The sequence below is a fragment of the Dermacentor andersoni genome, chromosome 9, assembly GCF_023375885.2.
Source record: "Dermacentor andersoni chromosome 9, qqDerAnde1_hic_scaffold, whole genome shotgun sequence".
Taxonomy (NCBI): domain Eukaryota; kingdom Metazoa; phylum Arthropoda; class Arachnida; order Ixodida; family Ixodidae; genus Dermacentor; species Dermacentor andersoni.
Window position 1 is genome coordinate 24,309,883 of NC_092822.1, and position 18,270 is coordinate 24,328,152.

The following is an 18,270-nucleotide window of genomic DNA, read 5'->3' on the forward strand; positions in this document are numbered from 1 at the left end:
TTGATTCCTATAGTCGCAGTAATGAAAGAGTATGTTTCGACACTCAATTGTTATTTCTAGATCGCAACAACTTTTGCAGAGATTTTAATGTTGCTATTTCGCCTGCTTCAGGAATTTATCTGTATAAACTTGCTCGAAGCAAGTGACCTCATGTATATATATCCTAAGACTCTGAACAATATAGGGCAACAGACTTTTAGATTGGACTAGGGTGGTTGCTTGAGCTAGTTGGCAATTTATGATCAAAAATAACGTGCAGCGCGAAGGACAAGGACTGCGATAGACGACATACAGATGGATAAAGACAACATTTAGATTGGATTGGATATCCTTCTTTGGTGGCACGTATCCACTGCAGGGGTCTGGCCAACATTTGGATGGTATTAGGAAGATGTCGGTATTGCAAAAACTGGTAAAAGCGTCATCTGGAAACGGATGGAAATGGTACGGTCGCCTGCACTCGCATACAACATCACAGGTGTACGGGAATGAGGGAAACTTGTTCGCAAATAAAATTTAATTTGTCGTAAAATTTTAAGAGACATTCTTAAATTCGCAAAATGACACCAAATTCATAAAGCTTGCAAAAAATTCGAAAATAGTTGGCAGGTATACCTTAAGGCATCTAACAGTCTCACAATCTCTCATTTTCAACGAGCAGAAACCTAGCCAATGTAAATCACGATATGCAAGATCATATAGTTTTCTTTCTAATAAACATTTTTCATCATTTCGTTATTTCGCAAAATAGGCGTTCACCAAAACCGAGGAAAAATGTTAAGCCTCGCATAATTATGCCACAGCACTATGTACATATACAAATAGTGTTCGCAAAATCCAAAAATTCGTAATATCGGCGTTTAGTTGCAAGACCGTACACGCACGCAAACACACACACATGCAAAAAAAATTTTAAGGAAAGCACACCATGTAAGCACGCACGATTCAGAAGACATGACACCTGGTGCTTGAATCTCTTTATTAAACGCACGCTCCCCTCCAAACAGCAGACTGCAACACACCCTGCTAGAGTCGTAAAGAGCCTAGGAAACTTTTACCTCGGGCAACTCTGGCCATCTTTAAAAAAAATTTGCGAAAGAGAAAAATCAGAAACAACACAAGAAATATTGCCAGAGAGCCTCGTGTATCGCTCGTAGTGCTGCTTACTTGCGTATCCCTTTCTTTCCACTTTTCTTTTTCTTTCGAGTAAAGCATTGAGCTCACATCCTCGTTACGATATACAGTCACGACAGCTTCGCGCGCACCGCCATACAAGCACACCGCCACATAACACCGCGCGCAGGCTTTTTCGGTGCGACAGCTAAGAGCATGCCACACTCGCTAGGGATGTCGGAAAGTGTCCACTCTGCAAGCACGTCCCGACGACACGTACACGTGGTGACGTCCGTCCTTCTCGCGACTTCTCGTAACCTATACAGAGGACATCAGGCGCACAAAGTCTCTCCCGTCACATGCACGCGATAGACGCCACCGCCCAGTCATGCAAAAGTCTACCGACTACACACGCAGTACTATGGCATACTTGTAGTGCTACCGCCCATGATTTGAACTGGAACAAGAACCTCGGCAATCTCGGAACAAACGCATCGCTGCCGGAGGCCTTATTCACAGTAATTACCTAAAATGTTAAAAGGAAAAAATAAAAACGATTTTTAAAAATATTCCGACACTATGTGCATAATCGTAATATCGTCAATGACAATTCACCTCGATCAACATGCAGCGAGAGAAAATAACTTCACTTTTTATACATAGCTCGCAATAGGAATGTCAACGACTGCATTATCGACATAGCTTAAAAAAAAGCGTTCCGGGGTTATTACGAGGCAAAAGCACGATCCGATTATGAGGCACGCTGTACTAAGAGGTGACACTGGACGAATTTTCACCCCTTGGGTCCTCAGGCAATGCACAGCACATGAGCGTTTTACACATTTCGAACCCGTGACCTTGTACTCTAGCTGTGCGCCGCCCTAGCCACTGAGCTGCAATAAATTGGTAAAGGTTTCTTTTCTTTTTTTTTTAGTTCGGAGCCGGCTAAACTTTGTCGAGCAAGGCTTATGCACAAGGTCTCGTCCACACAAACCATGGGCGACAGTTGCAATAGGAAGTTGACAATGTGGCGCACTGCTATATACTGACGAAAACAAAACACCGAAATCGCATATGGGCAAACGCGAAATGAACCTCTTGGTCCTCTGTAACGAATGAGTCAATGATGGCGACTTGTATAGTTCGGTACAGGCATGTTTTACAAATAATGTGGCATCGAAAATATACGAGCGCCCTGTCGGAAGTACGACTGGCCTTATACGTTCACGCGTCTCTACCGCTGAGTAGAGATCAGTGGCCTGTATACCTCGCATTGTTGCGATATCGTTGCACTTACTGATCATACCGAAATAAAGCGAGTATTTTTAAGAGAGTGAGTTAACCTCGCTTAGAAACAGCCCGCCTTTTCGCAGTCTGCGCGCTTAACGATTAAGTGACTGAAACGCTAAGCCTAAAAGGGCAGACGAAAACTTTATAATCTATGGTGTGATTATTACATACGGTGACAATGATGCGGATAACGTATTTGCACAGTGATCGAAGAGGTCCATATAAGCACTGGTCAAAGTTTTTTATCTAGTTGCTCATGCCATCTCCCATTCTTTTCTTTCTGGTTATCATAATTAGCAACACCGTCTTAAATATTTCAGTCCTATACCGAAATTGGGAGTTGCATGTCTGGCCAACGATATCCTGACAAAAGCTTGACCAGACGAGTGACAGGCGTTTGAACGAAATTTCACTTGTGTCCTTCGCGTTAACCAAAGATCATGTCCCAGTCATATGACCTCGACGTTTCCGAGCAAAGTGTCATTCAAAATGCCGCGGAGTTTTCTACGACCAATGGCGTAACGCTTTCACAGCAGAGATCACAATGACGTTCGCATGACACTGAGTGCTAATGAGGGCTGGCGCCTATGCACGAAAGTGATTTTGCTAGTGCCATGCTTATGTATATGGCTGTCATGGTTATGTATCGGCGTCGCTGCATACAACGACCGTCCGTCTGTGCGCAGCGTCCGAAGCTGTTTTAGGGACCCATGAAAAGTTACAGCGTTTTGACACCTATATGGATGTTGGTTTGCAAAGCTACAGCGCAGTTGGCTGCAGCACCGCCGTCTGTACATAAATAGAGCTTCTCAATGTTCTGGGGGTCCTAAAATAGCTGTGAAATCTCTGAGAAAAGAAATGTCGTTTTCCCTGTGCATCTTTCTGGTGTGGAAAGGCAAAGGAGGGACCGCAAAATAAAGACTATTGCAGAAACGTGCTTCTTGCGAAGTTCTGCATAGAAGAATAGTTGCCTCTCACACAACTTGTACATGGTCCATCGTACACCGGCGTTAAGCTTGTAGAAGCCGAGATGGGCCTCACGTTATACATGCTGCAAGCGCATGTTCGACAGATACGCGCACTTCGCGGAATCGCCAGCAGCATAAGAGCTCCAAAACTACAGCCTTTGGCATTCATATGTGGCAGAAAATCCGAGTACAATAAGGCTACAGACATCGGGCTGTGAAACGGCTCAAAACAGGATTGCTTTGTCAATTACCTAACGCGCTGCACGGCTACATTGACTTCAGCTTTGTTTAACAAGAGAGAGACCAGGAGCCACTCGAAAAAGCAGAGATTTAGACATATGATTCATCTCGCACGTCTTGACACGACCAGGTACGGCCAGACTGGCCACCAACTCTATGTCTATCGAACCCACTGTCAAGATCACTGCATTCAACGAATAACCACACCCAGTTGTTTTGGCATCAGGTCAATATGCTAAATGTAGCGAGTTCGCATTCATCGTCAGTCCATTTGATGTCCACTGCAGGAAGAACAAGGTCACATCTCTCGGGGTAAAATATCGAACTTCCATGTGTTATTAAACATAAATGTACAACTACACGTCTGAGCCAACGTTGCTTATCAGCCACACTAAAATAAGTGCAACGTCACTCAGAGACAAGCATTTCTCGTTATCAAATGGTCTAGCTGCACAGACTCTTTCCAAAGTAAAGCCTGAAATTAAGCTTGCTTTCTGCTATGACCACGCAGTGAATGTTGGTTTATGTGAGCATGTAAAGATACACTATGCAATCTAGTACATGGCCATGAAATCACCAATAGATAGCAGCAATGACAGTGACTTCTGGAGCAGTCTTCTACAGTCACCACTACTGAATGCCTAGTTCTAATGCAAGGGAAAGAACACTTCAAGTCATGCGCACCAACATCCTCGAAGTTCCTAAACTAAGATTAGATGTCATCACAAGGACTCTGCTGTCCTCATGTGTGAGCTTAATAACCATTTCTACTTATCACACTCGATGCGAGATTAAGAGTATAGTTGGCTAATGTTACATACGTCATAGACAAGAGTTAGAAAGATCATTGAGCATTCTGTAGTTTACGTCAAAACCCCCCGACCTTTGCTTCTCGCCTCCGAGCACAGTCTTCTTTTTAGTTGAATAATGCAGCAGCAAAATTCAGAGTGCAAACGCTAACCGATTGATGTTATAAATGGAAGCAAAACCTTTCATTGACCAGATTGCAACAAAGCAGCACGCTGGCTTAACCGCACATTTCTTTTCTTCAAGTACTTTATACCCTGTATTGCCCAGGACACGAGTGCTCCGTCAAATTCCGCAACAATCATTCACCACCTCGTTATATTTGAAGCCTTCTCCAATTGGCTTAAAATGCTAACATGCCAGACAGTGACAGCGTCGGCATAGTTTCCCAAGAAAAATTACTCAGCCGCTAGTGTCTACGAGAGTTGAAAGCATTGCAGTTTAATTAACCATCGTGGGAATGATTAGTACATGGATTGCCCGATGTTTGTCCTGGCTTCAAACAGCCTTGCACGTTTATAACCTCAAACAAAATACTGCATTATAACTGCAACAATTCACAATGGCAAAGCGCAATAAAGCAACCAGAATGTCCGAAGCTGCCATTGCTAAGACCAGACAAAGCTACGTCCTAATCACTGTGCCCATGGTAGCTGAATGATCTTAGCGCCAGAGTTTCTTCCAGTAATTTTAGTAGGAGGCTCCATGGCTTCCACAATAGCGTTTCAGATGCCAAATGAAACAAGTGGAAAAATTTCTATCTGGATTCCAATGGCTCTTACAGAACTAACCGAAAGTTTGTTCATGTGAGGAAGAAACTATACAACAGATACAATCAGCAATACCTTACCAAGCCGTAATTAGAAACCACGTAAACAATTAAAAAAAAAATCCTGGCTCCAGATGCACGACATTTGATGTACATCACGTGAAGTACGACTTGGCATCAGCTGGCAGACACTATGTCCTTTCGCTTCATCAGTGTTCATTTGTTGCTACGCATCTTGGGCACTGTAGATACTATGTACTTGCTGCTTCAGTAGTGTTGATGTGTTGTTACACCCCTTGGGCACTCTACAGTGCTTACTTGAACTTTCGTTACAAAGAAACTCGCAAAGGTGTCCTTACCAATACGGCAAAATTTCCTCATTGACGAATGCTTAAACGATGAACATTCTTGTCTCGCACGCAATACATTGGGCATTGCAGGGTTAACTTGGCCACTGTGACTAGTACGTATATTACATACTCTCCGCTCGATTCAACGGCAATTCAAACAAAACACAGAGTTTAATAAATTGCTGTTCTAAGCTTTCCCTTAGAAGAAGGCAAAGCTTCTACCAGTCGCCTGTGGTTTTGGTGCTACAATTTGCACCATAAACTAGGCTTACTTGGTTGCCAAGTGCATGTACCGAATGTTATGCAGAGGAGCATCAGGTATACAGAAGTTGTCTGGCTAAGCCGCCAGCTCATTTGCACTCAAACGTCGTGCAAGGGCAGCATTTCGAGGTGGATGCATTCCAATACCTCGTGAAGGCGCAACACCTGCCTGTTTAGATTTCCTTAGAAGTACGCGTCACCTATGGCGAGGCCAGATAAAGAAAGAATGGTACTTTGTAGAAACAGAACGGTGGTGCCATCTCTTGTGGTACAGGTCAAACAGTGCATACACTGCATTTCAGTTTAATATGACATATGGCACTACTGTTAAGTAACACTGAGTGTCCCTTCATAGGGCTCTACGGAGACAAACTTGCACAACATTCGGTAGAACACCACAACATGTGCAGTCATTTTCCTAATATGTAACAAGAGAAACTAACAGAACAATCTTGAGCAGTTACTGATGCAAAGTACCTGTAATGCTTTAGGCTGCTGGTAACCCTTAATGAGCTGCACAATGAATGAGCCAGCAGCCATACAATCTGTGCCCTCCTTCAGCAGCAAAGACCTGTCCAACTACACATTTGCAAAAGCTTGGGGCCCCCAATTAAGCTCGCACTTACAACAGCAATATACAGCCAAGAGAAGACAATGCAGATGCCTACACTAAGGCACAAAGACGTTGTGTTTGCCACATTGAAGCACACCTACGGGCTTTGAAGCAGAGTACTGAATTGGGTATGAAGCACAAGCGCCGTCATCACGTCTTTGTGCAAGGCATCAATGTCCCATACCGTTCAGCAATGTACATGCCTACAAGTGCAAAAAGAGAATAAAAATGTTTTTGATGAGAAAAACCGTTCCCACGTAAAAAGATCGGCCTGTTCTTTCAAAACCACTCAATTACCTGCCGACCCTGCTTGCATCTAAAACCAGAAGGGCAACAAACAAACTTATAATTGACTTTAGATACACTCGTCACTGAACTGCTGTGCCTGAAAGGCGGAGTCCAGAGTTTATGCAGATCGAGATACGAGGAATGCAAAGGCACTCAAAAGCTTATTGCCCAACGATGGTGAATGAGCGCTGCAGAGAGCTAGTCAATGCCTCTCAGTTTTCAGCAACTGAATTACCTGCTCGTTAACTGCAAGGGGGCTTTGGGAGCTGCATACATGGTTTTCCACTGGCATCAGCTCCCGCTGCCTGCAACCTGCTCATTTCCCATCAAAATGAAGTTTTCCAAACAAAATCCAGCGTTTACGACAACCGCAACAGCATGCTTCTTGAACTGCAAGAGGGTAAGAGTCATTAACTTGACATTCATTTAATAGATTACTTACTGTGGGTGCAAAGGTAACTGCAGATGTTCAGTACACTGGGATAATTAATTAGAGGAAAACCAATACAAATGCCCATTGTCTCTGCTACAATAAGCGTTTAGCCCAACTTCAATGTCAACCACATTTGCATGGCACAAGAAAACTGCCAAGGAATTGTGGACATTTCATTCCAAAAAAAGCTTGCACAGATAGATAATCTGGCAAACTTACAAGATGCTCTCCAAGAAGACCAAATTTTAATAATCTCGGCACTGAGCGTACGGTTTGAACAGCCGGAATATTTTCCTAGGTAGGGTGAAGTGGCGCCGACTTTCAAGTCCGAGGCAATCGCAGTTCACAGGTAACATTGCCCACCGCGCGTATGACCAGAATGCAAGGAGCAAAGCCTTTAGTCACTCATCAGCACACGCGCCTCAGCATTACCTATATCTCTGAACAGAGGCAACTGTAAAACCACAGTAGAATGCCCGTTGCATAGAGCAAGACGTCAGATAAACACGTTACATGCACAATTAGAAGCCAATTCCTTCCCAACATTCTGAAAGACAGATGCATGGTATGCTAACTGGAATGCAGAAAGGAAAAATAAAATAAAAATAAAACAACAAAACGTGAACTGCAACATCTATCGTCACTTTTCTTTTATTCACATCCAAAGGCGTTCGTCAGTCCACCGCCGCTTTAAAAGCAGTGCCTTCAATTTCTATGAAAAAAAAAAAAACAAATGTGTAAAGCATGCACTAAAACCTTTTCTGCGGTAGAGAAATAAACAGCACAAGTTTGGGCTTTAGACAACAACTGGGCTAAGTGTAAAAAAAAAAAAGTTGCACCGTATAGACAATTTTTAAAAAGAGCTTGTGTCACCATCGTGGCTGTTAGGCAAGGTAAATTTGTAACTGAAACAACCAATGTATGGTACTATGGCTGATTAAATTATTAAACAACACTCAAAGAACCAGTGGGTTAGTTTAAGACTGGTAGCGTAGTTTTTCGAAAATCTCTGCATTTCCTTGGCCAAAGAAAATATGGCTGCTGATAGTCGAGAAAATGGAAAGAATCAAATAACAGAGCACTGACGTGGCACCTTAAGACTATCACTTTTTAAGTCCTGTGACGAGCTAATTCAAACGAGTGAGATGACTGGTCACAAAGTACAGGGTCCGGCAGTTCACTGCACAAATTCCCTTTCAAAGATGCACAATGGTGTCCAAATTTCTCATCCTCGTAATTTTACAGCCTGGCTGTGTCAACAATGACATTCGCGACATCCCAAATTTCACAGAGTTTTGGGACATCTGCATTGTTTTCACACACAAGTCCCTAAAAGCTCCTATTTAGAGCAATTAAGTCCCTCCATATAAGAAACAAAGATACACAACAAATATACAGATATCACAAAGTGAACCTAAATACACCTTGGCAATATCAGAATGAAGCAAATATATGCCTATAATGAATATTGTGTATAATGAATTATTTCCACGTTACACGCGGCTATGTTATAGCACGGTTAGACTATGCAGTAATTATTAGTGAAGGCTTTGTAAGACCACTGGAAGGAATTGTCAGAATTTATGATGCCGTGAAGGGGCGGAGCCAGTGTGAAAATTTAAAAGTTGGTTTTTTAGCGTATTTTGTTTCGCTGGCTTACGAAGCTTCGGCCCACGGCAACATTGACCCAATTTGTCACTCCTGGGTGCACAATCTACAAATCTAGCTAACGTCAGCACTTCCCTATAATGCATAAATGATCTTGCAAATGTTTTTGATATTTCACAGGCGTGTGAACTTAAGGACACCATGTACAAAAGTGTTTGGGGGAAGAAACTTTTTGCATTACAGCCTAAGATGGTGACACACACGGTCAAAAACCTAAACTGGTCTACACCGCGTGGAAAGAAAAAAAAAATAAAACAAATCCCCCAAATTTATCAATAATGAACAAAACAAGTCGAAAAGAAAGAAAAAAAAAAAAAGAAGGCATTTGCACATGTACAATATTTACACAGCCTTGTTCGCAACCTATGTACAGGGCCAACTAAGGTTTCCTAATCAATTAAAATAGCCGTAAAAATCCATTCGCACAAATCTACACTACATAGAAGGCAAGAGAACTTTCACAGCCTTGCGCGCTTTGGCATGTGACAAGACCAACAGGCGCGTACGAGATAATCGAAGGAACACCGAGACGTGCACGATAGATACATGTATGTATATATGTATATATATATACAGGTGCCAAAGCAAAAACGCATGCCCGACACTTATGTACATCCTTCATTCACTTGCCTGAGCAGCAGAGCCTTGTCACAACAGGACTACGTGCACACGCCCTCAACAACAACGACAAAGGAAAGGAAGGAATTAAGTGGCTTCATTTGTTCCATTGCTCGCCAGTGTTCTGTTCCAAGTTCAAGTTTTTGCGAGTGAGACAAAGAACCTCGTCAAACGACAAGAACACAAACTAAACTCTCCTCTGCGTCGATGTTTCTTCTAACGCCCTTATCAAGCATTGCATAGAGTCTAATGCCAAGCTATTCCCTCAAACCTTGAATGAAAGAAAAATGCGGGAAGCCTACCAAGCAAACATCAAAGGCATTACTGGCGTTAAAAAAAAAGTGCTGCAGGAGTGTGGGTTTGCATTAAGTAGATAGGACTAACTACTCAAAGTCTCGCTGATACGGCAATCCGGCATAAGTAGCTCTTGCATCTCTTGGATCGCTGGATTGTTTTTGAAGAAACGATTGGGTACGGGCAATTGTTTTTGAAATTTTGCCTAGAGATCTTCCATATTGCATTTTGTTTGTTAATAACATGTCTTTATTCGATACTTTCCTACTTTATCTGCGCAAAGGCAGCAAGTGATTCGTCTGCAGCGATGCTGGACAGATGTGGATTTTGGCATAGTGGTGCTATCTGTCTTCAAGAGCATAAAAATGCTTTGCATCCAGTCTTTTCCAAACACCCACCGCATAATTCGTTACCCTTTCAGTTGAAACAGGCAATTACTGCATCCAAATATGAAAACCAAACAATAGTGACCTTGGGAAAACACACCTGAACTGCATCTTGGGGCAAACAACCATTTTACAGCTGGAACAGCTACTTTTACCGGGGGACTTATCAATGCGGCATTTGGTGTGAAAAGGACTTTGAGGAAAGTAGGCAAGAGAGCGACACTACAGTACTTGCCGGGTGTGTGTCTAGAAAAAAAAGGAAGTCGGGCGTATTTGTTTTTCGTGGTACATTGTTTGACACATGGTCATGAAGACTGCAATGCTGCCAGATCATCGCAATACTCTCTTAAAACCTGCGCCCAATGCAACCGGTCACGGTTAGAACGGTACCTTTTGCACAAAGCCCTGTGAAACATTGACCGGTGCGCTGCCTTCTGGTGAATACCTCAGGCACCGGAACTGACTGACTGGGAGTGAAGATATCTCGACAACCACCCACATGCCAATGCGAAAATTTCCACAGACCACTTCTGGTTGCACGAAGTTGAAACAATGGGAACATTTTCAAATAACATTTGCGTAGCACGAGTAACAGACACCTGCTTTACCTGTCGCTCTACCATTCTGCATCATCGAGACGCAAAGTGACAAAGTTGACTCGTACGCAAGCAGATGTACAGCCTCAGTAGCTTTTCGCAACATAATTACTGATAACACGAGCAACTGGCAAAAAAAAAAAGAAAAAAATAGAGCACAAATGTAATGAAGCGAATTTCAGAGGTGATGAAATGATGGAACTGATGCAGTACTTGTTCTGAAAGTTGTGGCGCCTAACACATCCGACAAGGCGTCAACACCAACAAATGGCAACTCGTAACACGAGCAAGCGCGTACACACACATGCGTACACGCCACATACGTAGGCGTACATACATACTTGCCGGATGATAAACGGCAACTCATACATCACACAAGCGGCGCTACGCGATTTGCTTGCTTCCCAAGAACAGTTTTCGAAAACTAGCGAAATAGAGAAAACACCAGGAACAGCCAACAACAAACAAACAAACAAAAACCGTCAACGTTCCTCCACACAGTAGGGACGCTACACCTCCCAACAGGCCTTCGCAAGCACTAAAAGCGAGAAAACAAATTTTTCCATCTGCCACCAAAGGCTGCAGAGCTCACAGGCGAGCAAGTCGCAATGACAAGCCCTTTTATCGTGACTAAAGGTTAAAAGAGAATAAAAGAATAATAACAAAGACTAAAAGAATATTAAACACAACAAGGCTGGCCGAATGTAACGGGAAAACAACATGCACGCTTCAAAACCCAATAAACGACAGAAAAACAAAAAGTACATGCACACACACACACACACAGCACATGAAGCAGCAGTCTTCCATGACACACAGAGAACTGGTGCAGCTTTTGTCATGTGACTTGGTGGCAGGGAGGCGTCGCAGCACAGCTGGCATAACGAGTCTGACGCGGCGAACGAGAAAAAGAAAAACCTCATTTTTCCACTCTCTGCAGGCAGCAGGACTTGACGTAGAGGCAGAGAGAAAAACGAACGAAACAATAAAGCCGTTGCCGACGACACGATAGCCCCAGCTTTGTAGGTCCAGCCCGAGGAATTGCGTGGAGGGTTGCACGGGGAAGCCGACGACGTGACACCCGCACTGATGAAGAACGGCACAAAAGAACTGGTGACTGGCGTGCCCAACCTCTGGGGAACGCTTAACTACACTCGGCGGTCACAGAAAACACCCTCCGCAGCTCCCGTTGTTTTTCGGTCCTTGAGGGTGGGAGGCGGCACCGGGAACAGGGACATCGTGCGACTTGAATGCTGCGGTGCAACATGAAGCGCGTGAACGGAGCAGGTGGTGACGAGAGTCGTGGGCAGGTGAGATTGATCAGCTTTCCTGTTTTCGCAAACGTTTTGAAAAAAGAAAGGAAGCGGGAGGCAACAGATGAAACCGAAATTGGAAGAGCCCTGCCAAGACCAGGAGGGCAATGCAACCATCCGGCATGCCCGATGTAGATATAAGACAGCAGCAGTCCTTCAATTTTGCAAAGTTTTTGCTGGCCTTGGCCTCTGGGGCTGTCTTCATGCAGCAGGCTTTTTCACGTCATCGAGTCACCAAGGTGCTGGCTAGAGCGGATGACAAGTTGGTCTGTCCTGCCTTCGCAGCAACCACTTCGAAGTCATGGCCGCGCGGTTGCAACGCAGGGGATACAGTTGCGCTATCACACTGCAGCCGCGACTCCTCAAGCACGCAAAGCAGTCACGTGCAGACCTGCCTGCTTGCATTCCAGCCAGGTAAGCAACTCTTGCTTCGTGCAACTTCCTTGCACTGCCGGTGTTGATAAAAGCTTCCTCTAGAAATTTCTTGGGTGTCAAGTTCATCTTCCTAGGCATTGAGGCTCACCCTGATTGGCTCCCCTCGTTGCCTAATGGGGGGAGGGATGCTTACTAGCGAAGCTTGCATTTGAAGTAATGATGCCTGCGAATCTCCAATGCTGATCGCACCTTGCCCCTCACCGAATGCCTTGTTCCCAACGGGCGCGTCTGGGTGTCGGAAACGTGGTGCGCAGCCCAGCTGTGACCACCGACACTGGAGACGTTGTCGCGGGAGTGACCTTGGACAAGGCGCCAAGTCCCTTCGCCCTTGACCGGGCTTGTTCAGTTACCATGAGGGCAGATGAGCTTCAAGGCCTGTGAAACCTGGAAATCAATTATATTTTTTTGAAAAATGAGGATGATGTCGTAAGAAGCTGCATCAACCAGCAACTTGAGTACGCAATCGACTCTATTTTTAATTTGCTTCTCTGCATGGCAGTAACGATCATTGTCTCTGGCGCATGGTGTCACCACGTGAGCCACGTATACATTTTCCATTTCATAATGCAAGCAAACCACGATTGTACACGCTACACCGCCATTAGTTCGGCAAACTGCCTTGCAGGCAAGCTAGGTTCTTCAATTATGAAAAGTGTCTATTGTCCAGCACAGTTTCCTATAAAAAACGCAAGAAGGAACTCTGGTGTTGCATTCGTACAGACAACACGGGAATGCTGGGTAGTATACATCAATTTGTCTAACCTCTGAGCTCGTGATTTCAGACATTCCTGCGGCTTTATTTACTGACATTTATATTTCCAATTCTTAAGTATCCTCAGAAACAGAATAAGGCAACAGGTCTCTTAGTACATGCATGATTCTTTCAAATTGTTGAACTTACTATGCAAAGATTAATTGAAATTGATCAATTTGCATTGCGAATGGAACCTGCAGGCTTATATGCTCATCTGCAGGAGTGGCCCAGCCACAGAGCCACCATTGTGGTTATTATGTAAAAAACACAAAGGCTTCGCGTTAGCGTAACGCGATAATGCATAAAGAAAACAAAATTGCTCCTCCAACTATTTACTACAGTAAAGCCTCAATTTGGATTTCATGAGACCAAAGAAATGTCGAATTATTGAATATATCAAGAAAACAACACACAAATGCTTACCACGTCTACCTGCCTTTACTTACTGAACCCCTGCTTCAACAGAAACTAAGCACTGCTTAGTTTCCATGGGACGCTTGCACCGATTTTGCTTTTTTTTGTTGTAGACAGTCAACTTCCATTAATTCGACACCGGCTAATTTCACTTTTTGGTTAACTAGATCCTGAACGAAGGCTCCGGCCTCCACCCATGAGTGTTCTATCGGCCCAAAGTTTCCTTATTTCGATCCTACGCTTAACCTTTACCAGTCAGCATGTATGCACCATACCTTTACAGTGACCCCAATAGTGACCTCATTTAGTGGCAGCTTTTGTCTCAGCGGAAGTTAGGGGACAGCACATGCGTTGAAGACATATCATTGCCCGTTGAAAATGGATATTTTCAGCCTGCCCCAAGAAACTTTTCAAGATAACTGTCTGATTTTACAGTATTTACCTAATTCTAATGCACACTCTTTTTTGTCTAAAAAATTTGGGCCTAAAATTGCTTGCAGGTGTAATCACATACGAAACCAAAACCACCTTTGAGGCGTTCACGTGCTTTACTGCACAACACAAATTTATTGCGGCAAAGCTGACCTTAGAAAACCAGCCAATAACGTGCAACATGTATTTGACTCGCTCACTTTGCTGAAAAATCGAGTGCTCATCATATTTCTACTTGTTTATGAGTTATGTCATTTCTATGTTAGTTGTTTACTCTGGACACATAGAAAGCAGGTGCACATTTGATTTCGGAGAGAGTCAGAATCTGTTCAAATACTGCCACATGAATCAGCAATGTGTTTGGGTGTTTTTCCTGCACCTTGTTTATTTGAGCCGCTGAACAACTTGACCAATTTCGTTGGTCTCGTCAGGGTCAAAGTAATGAGAGTCGACTGTAGTTTTGGCACTCTGTGCATGGCACATTCCAAGGATTGTCAAAATTAACCGGGGTGCAGCCAAATACAACCGAATCACCGAGAGTTTGACGCCTTTAAATAATGCATGCGCTTGCCGGGATCAGAGGGCGAGCGTGAATTAGCCGATTTTCCTCCGAATTAACGAGGGCCGAATTAATGAGGTTTTCCAGTACATTATCCCAGCCAATTGTTTCATACAAAGTGAACAAACAAAAACAGCTCACGTGACACACACAGACAGACCTGGAAACACCAATACCTTGCACGGCACAAATACAGACAGCAAACTTTGCACGCATGTCTCCAAATCTCGCCATGGCTTCTGCGTTAATAAACTAATTCGTCAGCTGGTTATGAACACGGCCGACAATAGCACACTAGTCAACGTCATGGCCACCAGCCGAGAGTGCCACGCAGGGCAGCGCTTGAATAGACTTCCCGGGTGCCTCACCTACCTAGTGAGGTGCCTGCTGTCTTCATGAACCTCCATCTCCATGCTTTTGAATTCATTCAGTTCTTTCCTAATGGCCGCCTGCGCAACCAAACACCAAAGTGTGCTGAGAAACAGTCAATGACACAAAATCTGCATCGTGTACAGAGTGGTCTAGAGGCGCATTTGACAGTCCTTAAACATGGTCAAACCTCAATAGTACAAAGAATATGTAAATAATGAATTTTCAGATATAACGATGTAAATGTAAAATTTGCACGTTTTTTTTACAATATTGGTGTGTACTTAATATATGAACATCAGATATCATGAAGTTATTACAGTGTCAGATGCAACTTGTACTAATGAGGTTCAACTCCATAAGGAATGGTGCGACAATTGTGAGATTTCCAGGAGTGCAATCAAGGCAGTCAGTCTCAAGACAAGTAATTATGAAACTTACGCTAATCAACTTTCTGGCAGACAATGCGATACAACTGACCTTAATGCAAAACTTGCCAAGCTTGCAATCCAATGGGTTCGTAACGGTTCCAGACTTTCAAAAAGCCCAACGTGGCTAATTTTTCACAACTCAATGATTAACTCCCACCAATACTGCCCAGAAAACCGAAATGTAACTGCCGAAAGGTGCAACTGTCGTAATTTTAGCAGACACCCACGAGTGATGCAAATGTTTCGGCCGCACAGTTAAGCGAGTATGAGGAAAGCATCCTCATCAAGTCCATCACTCTATCGTAGTATCATAGTACCATAGTACTTCATCAAAAGAACTGAAGCTGCTACATGCACAACCACTGCTGGAGGTGCACTTCTGGTTCTAACTTCCGCATCTTTTCGGTGTCCCACTGGCATGACACGATGCAGCCAGAAACCAGCAGTGCCCATGCCCCTACAGGCTTCACTTCTTTTGACGAAGACTGGAAGTTTTGATCGCGAGCTATCCAATGACAACCCTACACCAATGGCGGCATGCAATCCAGTCTCAGCCTCTTTTGGGTTCCAGAAGAGCAAGACAAACAAGCCTACCTTATCTTTAGGCGTCAACCTGGTCCACGGTTTGTCGGCCCTGCGGTCGTAGTCCTGTGCCTGCGTCACCTCGACGTAGTCGTTGAAGCGAATGATCTTTCTCTCCTTCAGTTCCTCGATGGTGGGCCGGAAGCTCAACTGCACAAAGCAAAACACACATGCCGCAAGGCTGAAAAAAGCTGGGCTGGGTTTGATGCGGGCTGAGCTTGCATATTAGTGTCCTAGATGCCATAGCGTGCGTCCTGACAACTCTTGTTGCTCGCCCAGGTCTTTTTTACTAGAAAAATGCTGAGCCTCAGAAGAAACACTTTCCTTCAGGGCAAAGTTCTATAACAGGGTCCAAATTCTGTAAGCAACTGTGACGTGACGAAGCAGCAGCACAATTTTAGGTAGAATGAAACGCTGAATGCAAGCTACCGTATAAATATCCATGGAGAGTTTTATATATGTTTCCCGGCAGACTAGCGTAGGGTTTCAGGAAAATTTAGCAGAAAGAGTGCATTAAATGTCGAAACCATATGATGCAATGTGACAGCTTTTGTATGTACAATTTGCACCACAAGATTAGAAAAATTTAATTACACGTGAGAGAGTGGGTTTTGAACAAATTTTCTTCAAAATGCGGGTTTACGGCAGGGATGACTGAACATCATAAGATTGTTTCTGGAGCTTTGCTTCGTGCAGTCATCATTTGCACCAGATTGCTTTTGTGTAGTGATTTCAACATTGCTTCAGTCCTTGTGCAAGAGTCATACACAGGTGACTGACTAATGCCATGACTAAGACTGACTATGGCTATCACTAGAATTACAAATTTAGCTACCACTTCGACTATGGCTACAGCTCAGCAGAACTCAGTTGGGTTTCCCATTTTTCTCACAAGATGGCGGCACTTGTCATCCGAGGAGATTATGTCATCTGGGGTTGTTAAGGGATAGATTAAAAAAAGAATCTAGAAAGCTAGTGCATACTTGCCTTCCGTATTAATACTTTCTTCTTCTGCTCCTTCTCCTTCTTGAGCTCTTCAGCAGTCTGAACTGAAAAGCAAGAAACTGAAGCTTAGACCACAACGGGCGGTGCTTCGAATTAGTCTCTAGAAAGAAACACTGTGGCCACCCAAAGGAAGACGTCGTAAAGACTAGAGCAACTCACGCTTGAGAATATTCCTTTGTTCTAGCTCTTCAGGCGTCGGACGCAAACTTAGCCTCCTGCAAGGGTGCAAAAGAAAAAAGAATGCCGAGACATTTCTTGATTGTAAGCTTCGAAAGTTACGGTCCCATTGCATTTAGCACACTACAGTCATTTATTTATTCAATACTGCAGACCTCGGCGGTTCAGGCAGGACGGTTACACAAGAAAAGCATGTTCGTCACGAGATGCAAGTTGAGGTGAGGTGCTGAGTGCAGTCAATGTTGCGAGAGAAGAGTTTACCAAAAGGAGAAAGCTGAGTAAGTTGGCTTAGGAAGTGAGCCTCTGACCTGCCTTGCCAAAGGTTGACACACCCATGAACACACTGACTCATACTTGCTATTGTGGCACGAATGCGAGTGTGAGCTCAGTTGCTATGAATGTGTGGGGAAGCAAGTTCGATGATGAGCAAGCCACAATGGGTGGAAAAAGTACTGGCTCTGTGCAAGTGTCCATTCACTCATTTTTCCTAACCTCTGCCTGCTATTCAACACTAGGACGCAATACAAGTGCTTGAATCGAATGTGGACAGTGAACCCCACACCACTATTTGGAAATTTTTTGTCTCGCAAAGGTCAGCTCTTCGCAAAGGCATGTATGACTGGCCATAAGTTACCCAATCACATGCAGAAAATTTTTGCCACGAACTGACAGCAGTTGCAAATGCCAAATGCACAAATGTGTAGATAGTCCCAGCACTGCAAACTTTAAACAAAAGGAAGGGTCTCTTCTTGGTCTACAGTGCAGGCAAATGCAGTAGCGGAGCTGGACCAAGTTTTTGTTCTTGACCAATGGCAAGGACGAAGCTAAGGGAGAGGTGGCCAACCAAAGATGATGTAATAACGACACAGATGATAACTATGGCCATCGCTATAATGGCAAATCGACAAAGCAAGTCAAGCTTGACACTTTCAACTGCCATCACGGTAAAGTGACGCTAGCTATTAGGCTCCAGTGAAAGTGCTGCCATGTTCCCAGACAAACCAGTCATAGCAGCCAGTTTCAGTAAAGTGGGTGGTGGACATGCAAGGAATACTACTGCATTAAAACAGCATGGGGTTATGCAGAAAATGCTAGTGCATTAAAA

At 44.0% G+C, this 18,270-nt stretch overlaps 1 protein-coding gene across 6 annotated transcripts in view; it reads right to left on the reverse strand.

Annotated features, from left to right (window-relative positions):
- Nucleotides 1-18,270, reverse strand: part of LOC126527312 (phosphatase and actin regulator 2) — a 137,587-nt gene that overhangs the window by 672 nt on the left and 118,645 nt on the right. For 4 of the 6 annotated variants that reach the window (XM_072284451.1, XM_072284452.1, XM_072284454.1 and 1 more), the window contains 4 exons: nt 17,148-17,203; nt 16,971-17,032; nt 15,996-16,133; nt 14,974-15,050 (listed from right to left, as the gene is read on the reverse strand). In XM_072284451.1, coding sequence (XP_072140552.1) covers nt 14,974-15,050; nt 15,996-16,133; nt 16,971-17,032; nt 17,148-17,203 — 333 coding nt within the window. Of the gene's footprint in view, nt 1-960; nt 12,827-14,973; nt 15,051-15,995; nt 16,134-16,970; nt 17,033-17,147; nt 17,204-18,270 lie in introns of those variants that run through there. The other 2 variants (XM_050175099.3, XM_055068654.2) reach the window with 2 other exon arrangements.